Source organism: Schistocerca gregaria, chromosome 8 (assembly GCF_023897955.1).
Source record: "Schistocerca gregaria isolate iqSchGreg1 chromosome 8, iqSchGreg1.2, whole genome shotgun sequence".
NCBI lineage: Eukaryota > Metazoa > Arthropoda > Insecta > Orthoptera > Acrididae > Schistocerca > Schistocerca gregaria.
The window spans coordinates 392,603,140-392,616,470 of NC_064927.1; the positions used below are offsets into that span (position 1 = coordinate 392,603,140).

The following is a 13,331-nucleotide window of genomic DNA, read 5'->3' on the forward strand; positions in this document are numbered from 1 at the left end:
GTGTGTGTGTGTGTGTGTGTGTGTGTGTGTGTGTGTGTGTGTGTGTGTGTGTGTGGCATTTGCTTGGGTGTGTATGTGTCTGCTGCCTATTTCTGATGATGGCCTTGTTGGTCTCTGCGATATGGTTAGTGGAAACTATCTTTTTCATTATATTGTTCCACACAAACAAAGGAAGATTAACATCTAATGTTCCCTCAAGGTTAGGTCATTAGAGGGCAGAGTTCGAATTGGACAAGGATATAGGAGGAGCCTGGCCACATCCTTTTCAAAGGAAACTTCCTAGCATTCTCCTCACACATTTTTGGGAAATGTGGATGGCTAGACAAGGATTTGATCCTCACTGGTCCCCAAATCTGCATACTGTAAAATAGGTGATGGCTGATGTGAAAAAATCCTATCGCTTAGTTAATAAGAGAGTCAACATCAGAATGTGACTTCAAATAAGACCCGAATCTTCATTACAGAAAGTGAGGAAATAGTGAAAATTACGATACATGGATGATATATGCATTAAGTAGCACACAACTAAAAGAGAAAAAGCACTTTTCCATCCTTCATCATCTTCTTCTTCTTATTCTCCAGTTTAACTGGACTGTAGATTGCCTTAGAATAACCTAACTGGATCTTGTAACAACATTTTGGAAAGGAAAGTTGCTACACACCATATAGTGGAGATGCTGAGTTGCAGATAGGCACAACAAACAAAAAAGACTGTCAGACAGTGAGCAGTGAGCTTTCAGCCAACAAGGCCTTTATCGAAAATAGACAACACCCCCCCCCCCCCCCCTCTCTCTCTCTCTCTCTCTCTCTCTCTCTCATGTCAGGGCATGACATGAAGAAGTTGAAACCCTGGTGGGGAACATGATTCAGTTGCTTTGTCCTGGGTGGTACTAAGTCACAAGGGGAATGGCTCCTCTGTGGCTGGACAGTGGGACTTTGGGAGGTGGTGGGTGACTGGAGAGAGAAGGCAGAGGAGATCGGTTTTTGTACAAGGTTGGGAGGGTATTTAAGTGTTGTAAAGGGTTCAGTGAGGCCCTAGGTGTATTTCAAGAGGGACTCATCACTACAGATGCGATGGCCACAGGTTGCTAGGTTGTATGGAAGGGACTTCTTGGTAATGAATGGGTCACAACTGTCGAAGTGGACGTTTTGCTGGTAGTTGGTAGATTTGATACGGACAGAAGTACTGATGCAGCCATCTTTGAGGTGGAGGTCAACGTTGAGGAAGGTGGCTTGTTGGGTTGGGTAGGACCTTGTGAAGCAAATGGCCGAGAAGGTGTCGAGTTCTGGAGGAGTGTCATTAGGGTGTCCTCTCTCCCACTTCAGATTGTGAAGATGTCATCAGTGAATCTTGACCAGATAAGGTATTTGATTTTGGGTGGTTAGGAAGGATTCCTCTAGATGGCCCATGAATATGTTGGCACAGGACAGTGCCATGTGGGTGCCATTACCTTGTGCCTGTTTGTAGGTGGTGCCTTCAAAGGAGAAGTAATTGTGGGTGTGGATATAGCTGGTCATTATGTCTATTTTGAAGAACCTATCTTGCTTATGAAGGAAAGTGTATCTAAATTCAAACAGGCATGCAAAAGTTTGTAAAAAAAGTATAAAAATCATCATGTACAGATAAATCTGTTAGGTTTTGCAACTTCCCTTACTACAACTTTGAATTGTAGAGATTCTGTGACTATGCTGAAAAAGTTTCTTTAATTTATTTGGAAAAGACTGGCAGTATATACTATGTCATGCGCCACTTCTGCTCTAAATACACAGTTTTAGTATACAGGCCCCCTTTAAATCATTTAGGGGATCCACATCATTGTTTTAGGTTTTCGGGTGAATTTTCTTTCTGAGTTGAGTTTCATTTTGGTTCCACTACAGTAGACATGGCTTTCAAGCCAACATTATACAAAGCAGAGAAAGTTAAGCATTGTTATCACAATAAGTACAATAAATGAACTATAACTTTTAATACTTGTATTTATACTTCTCACAGCTTCTAGTTTCAAGTTTCTTGTATTTAACAAGCTCCAGAAATTTTGCTACTGAATACCAGTAGTGATCTCATTAAATTGGTTTTAATCTTGTTGCTTCCTTTATAAATTTTATTAATAATTATTTCTCTCTACAAAGTTAAAAAGCAAACTAAAACTTTGCAACATGTGAGGTAAGTGCAATATCATTAACAAGTGAACTTTAAACTAACTCAAAAATTACCTGGATACAAAAGACCTGACAAAAGAGGATGGTCAACTTGTTTTACAACTTCAGCTCCAGCCTTCTTTGCATCATGTTCAGTGATTACTGAACTTAATCTGTATACATCCAGGGTGTATTCCCTAGAAAGAGAACATAATTGTCTAAGACAGTGGATAAAATTGTTAACATATTTGCAGTGTTTACAGCTGCAACTGAACTGACCATTTTCAATATTGGCATTAGTTACCATCTTGTAGGGTAGGCAAAATTTTCTCAGGTGGATAATTGATGTCACATACACACTCTACAAATCATGATAATGTTATGGCAAATAAATCTAATTTGCTGTTATGTAGTTAATTATCCATGCTATTTCATTCAGAACTATAAAAAATTTGACCTGAATTGTTGTATAATATGCATATCTTGTAAGGTACCAATAATCAAAGGGGTTGTACCCCTATAACTGTGCAATGTCTTCGTGAGTGTGACATAGAACCATAGCCAAGAAGTCACTACTCCCCTCCTACACAAGGAACATTGTCAGATGAAAAAGCAATGTTGACATCAAGAAAAGTTCCTACAACCAACCACAGATTGAAGGTTGAATGTAAGAACTGGATCATGAAACAGAAACTCTGAAGCATTATAACACCCTTTCAACTATGCTGCAAGACATCAGTTTATAGGAAAATAAATAGCCTCCAAGGAGAAAAACTGATGTGTGTGCGAGTTACAGTCCTTATGTTTCATCTATATGGGAATTCTAATAAGTTGAAGTGACTTATAAGTGTACTTTCTAAAATAGAATAAAAAAAATAAAAAAATAAATATTACTGAATCTAACAATGTCGCACATCTGCTTTGCCCCACCACGGAATTAAAAAAAAAAAATCTAAAAATAACAAAAAATTAAAAAAATAAGTAGGAAATCACTCACCCATCAAAATACAATATACCTAAAATAATTATTCTTATGGTATCACATTCATTGGTTTCGCCAACACACAAACAAACTGTTCACCTCCAACAAATTCGGGCTACATTACAAATAGTCTTTTACCACTACCCACATTCCAAAAAACAACACAGAAATGTGGTAGATATTGTCAGTGTTGTGTTAGCTCTCTGTTTGTACATATTAAGGATGGCATGTAAAGGATGACAACCTTTACTGGTATGCTCAACTCACCCTAACCTGTGGCCATGTAAATAAGACAGGCACAGCTTCGTGCATCCAGAATATTTCTAAAGTATTGAAGCATATCTTTCAACAGTTAATTCTGTAACAGACAAAGATATTTTTGTATGTTGTAACAATGATATACCTATACGTAATGTGTGGTGAGATATATTTGTTACATCTGGCAGCTCACTGCGAACATTGTAACTGTATTCCTTCTATATTATGAGATCGTTTGAATTGACAACAGAGTAATAATTTTAATATACTTCTGGGCAGCAGAACAAAATTTAAATGTAATTTTTTTCGACCTACTGTTACTGCTGTTGCTACTGCTACTACTACTAATGCCCATACCTCATTACCAACATCCTTATAAAAATGAGAACAGTTTTGACCTTAGAATGTAATATTGATATTTTTATAGTAAAGTGATACATACATACAGACCTAAAGCTAATAAAGAAATGCAGACATTTACCTTGACAGCTGGTAGTCAGTGCCCTTGATAAATTTTAGCTTATCCAGTGGTACTCCTATAGAACTCAGCATTGCTTTGATAACATGTTCATAATATTGGGCTCTGAGAGAAAGAAGCTCCCATGGTGCTTTCATATTATCAAGATACGCATGCAAATCCGCAAAAAGAATTGTTACCTGCAGTAAAGAATGCCACTCAGGATCTTTAAAGTAACTGATATTTCCAGGATATCAGAGATTACTCACACACGCACGCGCGCGCGCGCGCACACACACACACACACACACACACACACACACACACACACACACACACACAATAATAATACCAAATGACTCAACTAGTTAAATTGACCAGATATTGTGCAAACAGGATAACAGCCAATACATGATTAAATGAGCTAATGCAAACCGTATTACAGTGTGAGCATCTTTTTCCAGGCTTCTTGGGATCTAGTTTTTAATTAGAAGAAGACTTACAGCCTCTATGGTTTTGTGTTCTAATCTTAGTAATGAAAAAAAAGTATGTGAATCAGCACTGTACAACCTACTGCTAAATGGTGTGATTCATTTTGATTTGCTGTGTACTGTTTATTTCTGGTAAAAAATGAAAAAGTAGTTTGCTGGACCATTGTAAGCACTATGCAGAATTCATTCTTGGGAAAACAAATCTCACTACTCGCAATGTAGCCTACTGCCTTACACACTAACAATGTGACCTTAGTAACTGACCCTCTTCAATTTTCATCATACTTATACACTGAAGAGCCAAAGGAACTGGTATAGGCATGCGAGACAAGTATCTGGCACAGTTGTTAGATTGGTTACTGCTGCTACAATGGCTGGTTTTCAAGATTGAAGCGAGTTTGAAGGTGGGGTTACAGTCGTCACACAAGTGATTTGAGCCACAGCATCTGCAAGGTAGCAATGAAGTGGGGATTTTCCCATCCGACTATTTCATGAGTGTACCATGAATATCAGAAATCTGATAAAACACCAACTTTCCAACAATGGTGCAGCCGGAAAAAGACCTGCAAGAACGGAACTAATGATGACCGAAGAGAACTGTTACAGGTGACAGAAGTGCACCACTTCCACAAACTGCTGCAGATTTCAGTGTTGGGCCATCAACAAATGTCAGTGTGTGAACCATTCAATGAAATGTCATCAATATGGGCTTTTGGAGCTGAAGACCCACTCGTGTGCTCTTGATGACCGCATGACACAAAGCTTTGCGCCTCACCTGGGCCCATCAGCACCTACATTGAACTGTAGACGACTGGAAACATGTTGCCTGGTCAAACGAGTTTCATTTCTAACTGTATCAAGTGGATGTATGTGTATGGAGACAACCTCATCAATCCATGGACCCTGCATGTTAGCAGGGGACTGGTCAAGCAGGTAGAGGCTCTGTAACAGTGTGGGGCATGTGCAGCTGGAGTGATATGGGACCCCTAATACGTCTATATGTGACTGACGGGTGACTTGTGCATAAGCATCCTGTCTGATGACCTGTATCCATTCATTACCATTTTGCATTCTTATGGACTTCAGCAATTCCAGCAAGACAATGCGACAGCCCGTAAATCCAGTATTGCTACAGAGTGGCTCCAGGAACACTTTTCAGAGTTTAAACACTTCCGCTGCCCACCAAGGTCTCCAGACAAAGCTGTTCAGAAGAGATCTCCACGCCCTGAAATGAAATGTCGTGTGACGAGGGCCTCCCGTCGGGTAGACCATTCGCCTGGTGCAAGTCTTTCGATTTGACGCCACTTCAGCGACTTGCACGTCGATGGGGATGAAATGATGATGATTAGGACAACACAACACTCAGTCCCTGAGCGGAGAAAATCTCCAACCCAGGCAGGAATCGAACCCGTGCCCTTTGGATTGAGTGTCTGTCGTGCTGACCACTCAGCTACCGGGAGCGGACTCCAACCCCTCATATCATATGATATATGACAGCCCTGTAGGATTCATGGTGTCATTTCCCTGTAGCACTACTTCTGACATTAGTGGAGTCCACACCATGTCCAGTTGCGGTACTTGTGAGTGCTTGCGGGGGCCCTACACAATATTAGGCAGGTGTGCCAGTTTCTTTGGCTCTTCAGTGTAAGGTGTGAAGTTCAGTACCTGGGTATAAATCTCGTAAGTGTACAATGAAATTCTTTAAAAAACCATCATTGTATAACAGAAGGTTTCCAAGTGCTGTAATGTATCAAATGTTTTGAACTAATTAACATAGTCACTGGTAGCTGAGTGCGTAGAGCAGAACACTTTTAATCATAATGTCAATGTTTAAATCTCATTAGTAGCAACTGCTTTTCAAAATTTTCTTTCAATTTCATATTTGTTAAAAATGGAAATGTAAATTAACATATACTGAATCACATTTTTAAAATTAAAATAACATCATTTCTATTTTTAATTACTAATCATATAAAAATGCAATTACTGAAATAAATAAAAATTTGGTACAAACATGCAAAACATTAAATGGTTTCAGTTGCCTGCAACTTCAATCGTGTGCGCACTGGAGAGAGAGAGAGAGAGAGAGAGAGAGAGAGAGAGAGAGAGAGAGAGTGTGTGTGTGTGTGTGTGTGTGTGTGTGTGTGTGACAAAGGCCCATGGCCGAAAGCTTTAACTGTGAGAGTCTTTTTGTTGTATCTATCTGCCACTCAGCATCTCCACTACATGATGAGTAGCAACTTTCCTTTCTCATAATATTGTTACATTCCATCCTGGATTTTAAACTGTTTGAAACATTAAATATAGAATGAAATACATTTTTATTACTAAGGATTGAACAGTATTATTTTTTATTTAAAAGTAAAGCATATAGGAAGTACCAAAGTTTCATTTATTTTGTTATGAACAGTAACTTTTTTAAAATGTTACTTTTATTTTTAAAAATATGATTAAATATTTGCCACTTAACATTTCCATTTGATAATAAATACAGAATGAAAGTTACAACTATACAGATTCAAACCAATAGCTTTATGATTACAAGATTTTTACAGTACTCAATCAGTTACTAACAAGGATGTTAATCATAGTAGTAGATGATTTGTACTTTACATCACTTCGAAATCTAATTTTCAAAGTTGATTATTTCTAGCAGCACTGTACTGCTTTATAAAACTGATATTTTGTCACTGAACTTCAAATCCTGTAAGTATGAATAAAATTGGACAGACTCCGTCCCTAAGGTGACCTTGTCAGTGACAAACACAAAATATGAGAATGTGAGTGAGACTTGCTTCCCTTCCCCCCCCCCCCCCCCCCCGAGTACAATTGTAAAATGAAGCAACAAAATGTGCATATGCTGTACATAAATTTCACAAACAAACACATGGAAGGAATATAAATATAGTACATCTTCCTAAAAGGTTTAGGAAAAATTACAAACACCGAAGTGAATTAAATGCTGATAGGATTGATTTCTTTCTATTACTGAGATTAGATTTTGGATTCTTTCAATAAATTACAAAACCAAGTACTCAAATGTTCATAGCAGACATCAAAAATCATTCTAAATAGGATAAAAATATTATCACATAAACATTCAACATCTTGCAAAGGCTGAGATCATTAGCACCACAAAATAAATCAGTGTGGAAAAGGTAGAGAGACGAACTTGTGAGATACTATTTCAGTCTACTGATCTTACCGAGTCTTTCATTGCATATCACCACCTATCAAAAGTCAAGTTGTTTATTAGAGAAACAATCTAAATTTCATGACAGAGTATTCAAATGTATGTTGTTAAAATGTTGTTGTACATTGTTATGTGTTATCTCGCATATACTAACAATGGAAAAAACCAGGATGGAGTATAACAACATTATGAAAAGGAAAGTTGCTACTCACCATATAGTGGAGATGCTGAGTCGCAGATAGGCACAACAAAAAGACTCTTGCAATTAAAGCTTTCTGCCATTAAGACCTTCATCAACAATAGAACACACACACACACACACACACACACACACACACACACACACACGCTCGCACACACAGCTGCAGTCTCAGGCAACTGAAATCCCACTGTGAGCAGCAGCACCAGTACATGATGGGAGTGGCAACTGGGTGGCAGTAAGAAGGAGGCTGGGGTGGGGAGGGGGAGGGATAGTATGGTGGGGGTGGTGGACAGTTAAGTGCTGCAGGTTAGACAGAGGGCAGGGGAGAGGTGTGGAAGGGGGAGGGAGGAGGAAGTAGTGCAGAAAGAGAGAAATAAAAAGACTGGGTGTGATGGTGGAATGACGGCTGTGTAGTGCTGGAATGGGAACAAGGAAGAGGCTGGATGGATGAGGACAGTGACTAATGAAGGTTGAGGCCGAGAGCGTTACAGGAAAGTAGGATGTATTACAGGGATAGTTCCCACCACCGCAATGCAGAAAAGCTCGTGTTCGAGGGAAGGATCCATTTGGCACCGGCTGCGAAGCAGCCGCTGAAACGAAGGACATCATGTTTGGCAGTGTGTTCAACAACCAAGCCCAAACCTCCTTGCAATACCTTCTCTCCACCCGCAAGATTCTCCTGCTATGCAATCCCACATTCCTTGAACTCATTACACACACTGAAACTCTTGCCCTGCAGGAATTTGACCAACATGCACAACGCCACCTCAAAAAGCTCTCCATCCTGCTCCTGCCTCGGAATAAATACCACTGTCCACCATCTCTACAACAACCTCCAAACCTCTCCCATGCCCCCTTATAGCTGACAAATCCTGTCTCGCAGACCTAATACACTTATCCCACCCTCCTAAATTCCCTCCCACCACCATACAGAATCCAGAACCTAAACAGACCCGCAACACAGTTATGAACCTTTTCTCCAGATGCCTTAGTCTCTCAGGAATATCAGTCCTTTCCAAAAGCCTCACCTTTTGCCCCACTCCCAAATTCAACCATGCAGGACTAGTTAAAGGCCTTCTGTCCTTCTACCGGTCCTTACAGTGGAAGCACTTTCGCCACCAACCCAAATCACACACAACCAAAGACCAATACTGAACCTTGCCTAACTCAGTTCACTCATCCATCTAACTGTGATCCACCCTCACTGCCCCCAAACCACCCTGTTAACTTTCTAGAATTTCTTAACCTCAAACTTTGCCTCACCATAATTCCCCAAATACCTCAACATGCAGAGTCACTTTACATTCATGAAAAGAACCACAGTCCACCATCTAAAAATTGATCCCAACCTTATAATCCTACCTGCAGACAGAGGTTCCACCACTGTTGTTCTGAACTGCAAGGATTACCTGTCAGAAGGACTCCACCAGCTGTCAGATACTTCCACCTACAAACCTTACCACAGTGACACCATTCCAGTAATCCGGCAGGATCTCCAGTCACTACTCAAATCCTTAGCCCATCCTGGAACTTCTCCCCATAGTCCATCTCTCTACTCACCTCTACCACTCCTTGCACTCTTATCTTCTACATGCTTCCTAAAGTCCACAGACCTAACCACACAGGACGCTCCATTTTAGCCGGTTACTGTGCCCCCACTGAGAGAATTTCTGTTCTCGTACACCAACACCTTCAACCTATTATCAACCTATTACCCGGAACCTACCCACTTATATACAGGAATACAAACCATTTCCTCCACCGACTCTCCACAGTTCCTGAGCATTTAGCACACGGTGCCCTGCTCGTCACTATTGATGCCACCACCCTGTATACTAACATTCCTAATGCCCAAGGCCTTGCCGCTACTGAACACTACCTTCCCCAATGCCCTACGGATACCAAACCAACAACTTCTTTCCTAGTTGCCATGACCAACTATATCCTTACCCACAATTATTTCTCCTTTGAAGGTATTACCTACAAACAGATCCAGGGTACAGCTATGGGCACCCACATGGCACCATCCTATGTCAACCTATTCATGAGCCATCTAGAGCAATCTTCCCTACAAAACCAGAATTCTAAACCTCCTAACCTGGTTCAGATTCACTGATGACACCTTTGCTGTCTGGATCGAAGGTGAGGACATCCTATCGACATTCCTCCAGAACCTCAACAACTTCTCCCCCATTTGCTTCACCTGGTCCTACTCAACCCAACAAGCCATCTTCGCAGATATTGACCTCCACCTCAAAGATATCAAACCCACTAATCAGAAGCAATACCTCCACTTCGACAGATGACACCCATTCCATACCAAGAAGTCCCTTCCGTACAGCCTAGCCACCCAGGGTTGTCGCATCTGCAGTGACGAGCAGTCGCTCTCAAAATATACTGAGGTTCTCACTGAAGCCTTCACTGACCGGTAAGTATTCTCCCAACCTTGTACAAAAATGCATGCATTATCTTTCCAGTCTCCCACCACCTCCCAAAGTCCCACCATCCAGCCACAGAGAAGCATTCCCCTTGTAACTCAGTATCACCCAGGGCTGGAGCAACTGAATTACATTCTCTGCCAGGGTTTCAATTACCTCTCATCTTGCCCTGAAATGAGAAATGTCCTGCCCACTATCCATCCCACCCCTCCCACAGTGGTATTCCGCCATCCACCAAACCTACACAATATACTCATCCATCCTTACACAACCCCTGCTCCCAATCCCTTGCTTCATGGCTCATACCCCTGTAATAGACCTAGATGCAAGACCTGTCCCATACATCCTTCCACCACCACCATCTACTCCAATCCAGTCACTAACATCACCTATCCAATCAAAGGCAGGGCTACATGTGAAACCAGTCATGTGGTCTACAAGCTAAGCTGCAACCACTGTGCTGTATTCTATGGAGGCATGACAACCAAAAAGCTGTCTGACCATATGAATGGTCACCGACAAACTGTGGCCAAGAAACAAGTGCACCACCCTGTTGCTGAACATGCTGCCAAACATATCCCTCATCTCAATGAGTGTTTCACAACCTGTGCCATATGGAATTGGGCAAGTGGGAACTTTGCTGCAGTACATCCTATGTTCCTGTAACCCTCCTGGCCTCAACCTTCATTAGTCGCTGTCCTCACCCATCCAGCCCCTTCCCTGCTCTTATTCCAATACTACACAGCTGTCATTCCACCACCACACCCAGTATTTTTTTTCCTCTCTCCCTCTCTTTTTCTGTCTATTTCTCTTCTTTTCCACTACTTCGCCCCCCCCCCCCCAATCTCTCGCCTGCCTAACTTGCAGCATTTCATTGCGCACCATCCCCGCCATACTATCCATCCCCCTCCCTGCCCCAGCCTCCTCCATATCTCCACTCAGTTGTCATTCCAGTCATGTACTGGTGCTGCTGCACGGAGTGTGATTGCAGTTGTCTGAGACTGCAGCCATGTGTGTGTGTGTGTGTGTGTGTGTGTGTGTGTGTGTGTGTGTGTGTGTGTGTGTGTGTGTTGCATGTGTGTGTGTGTGTTGCATGTGTGTGTGTGTGTGTGTGTGTGTGTGTCTATTGGCCGAATGCTTTAAGTGTGAAACTCTTTGCTGGGCGTATCTGCGACTCAGCATCTCTGCTATATGGTGAATAACAACTTTCCTTCTAATACTATTGTTACATTCCATCCTAGATTTTCCATTGTTTGATTCTATGATACTAAGATGTTTAAGCCACTATCGTACAGTTTTGACTACATTTGTTAATACAAGAATGCACTGCACCCGGCATATCTTATCAATGAAATAATAAAAGAATGAGTCAGAACTGAGTTACAATTTAGCAATTACCACTCGACAATTTTTAAGGTTAATAATTGTGGGATCCAAAGGTCATAATAAACTGCAATTTATACTGACTACACATCTTTGGTTACTCGGGGCATATCAGATACCACATTTTAAGGTAGGGGCAGGGAAAAAATATGAAGGCAATTGTGACATCCAAATGTAAGAAGTTTCATAAAGTTCAAAATTGTTAGAAATTTCATTCCTTCTAATTTTATATTGCACCAGTAAACTATAACTGAGAAATTAAACCCTACTGAAATTCAGATCAAGATACTTGCTATACAGGTTAACAATTTTACATTTGTAAGCAACTGACTGTCAGGAAGTCTTTTTCTAAAAGTATCTGTATGGAGTGTAGCCATGTATGGATGTGAAACATGGATGATAAATAGTTTAGACAAGAACTAACTAATGAGAAAGTACTGAACAGAATTGGGGAGAAGAGGAATTTGTGGCATAACTTGACTAGAAGAAGTGATCGGTTGTTTGGACATGTTCTGAGGCATCAAGGGATCACCAATTTAGTATTGGAGGGCTGTGTGGAGGGTGACAATTGAAGCGGGAGACCAAGAGATGAATACACTAAGCAGATAGTTGGAGATAGCAGTTACTTGGAGATGAAGAAGCTAGCACAGGATAGAGTAGCATGGAGAGCTGCATCAAACCAGTCTCTGGACTGAAGATGATGAGGACGACAACAACAACAACAACCACCAATTGAAATAGTGGGACTCTTGGAGACTGACAATTGTCTGTATTTCAAATAATAAAAAAGTATCTACAAAATCACTGTTACAGATAACAGTGATTATTTATACGTCTGCTCTATGATGGTATTAAACAAAGTTTGTCCAATACATTAGGCAACACATCTGTGGTCAATTCCATTCAAAATACATGCATTGCACTTGTCAACATGTGGAAGAATTATGTCACATTTGTCAGTACATGCTAATGGATCATTACATTTGACAATGTGAAACAAGACTTCATGACCCGCATTTCACAATTCAGTAACTATAGCCCCAGTACCTCGATTGCTGATGCACAGCATGTTGGATTGTTCCCCCTTCTTGCAAAAAGGGAGCCCTCTGTTAAAAGCTGACTAACTTCCTGGATCTGGACCCAGTGGTGGTGGTTGTTAGTGTTTAACGTCCTGTCGACAACAAGGTCATTAGAGACGGAGTGCCAGCTCTGGTTAGGGAAGGAGTGGGAAGGAAATCAGCCGTGCTCTTTCAAAGAAGCCATCCCAGCATTTGCCTGAAACGATTTAGGGAAATCACGGAAAACCTAAATCAGGATGGCTGGAGACGGGATTGAACCATCGTCCTCCCGAATGCGAGTCCAGTGTGCTAACCACTGAGCTACCTCGCTCGGTATCTGGACCCAGTCAGCATTGCTTAGCAAAGCAATGTTGGTCAATCCTCACATTCCACTTGTGTCGCCACTTCCTTGTGATGACAATGATAGTCAGCTGGAGGTGCTTCCATCCAGACATCTTGACTGTTGGACAGGTCTTAATGTTCCTTGTACTTCTGGCTTCAGCTAGCAGAGACTGTGGTCATGTGTGTGAGTTGCATTTGTTTGTGTTTGTGTGTGTGTGTGTGTGTGTGTGTGTGTGTGTGTGTGTGTGTGTGTGTGTGTGTAGCAACTATCTTTTTCATAATTTTGTTACTTACAATCAATCTGCCACACAAGACTATTTATTACAAGGCATCATGTGGAGGATATGGATGATGTATGAGTACTCTGTCTCCTCAATGTAGCATTATC

At 41.2% G+C, this 13,331-nt stretch overlaps 1 protein-coding gene across 5 annotated transcripts in view; it reads right to left on the minus strand.

The window, feature by feature from the left end:
- Nucleotides 1-13,331, minus strand: part of LOC126285404 (tyrosine--tRNA ligase, cytoplasmic) — a 103,007-nt gene that overhangs the window by 51,250 nt on the left and 38,426 nt on the right. For all 5 annotated transcript variants that reach the window (XM_049984750.1, XM_049984753.1, XM_049984752.1 and 2 more), the window contains 2 exons: nt 3,861-4,036; nt 2,215-2,336 (listed from right to left, as the gene is read on the minus strand). In XM_049984750.1, coding sequence (XP_049840707.1) covers nt 2,215-2,336; nt 3,861-4,036 — 298 coding nt within the window. The remainder of the gene's footprint in view (nt 1-2,214; nt 2,337-3,860; nt 4,037-13,331) is intronic.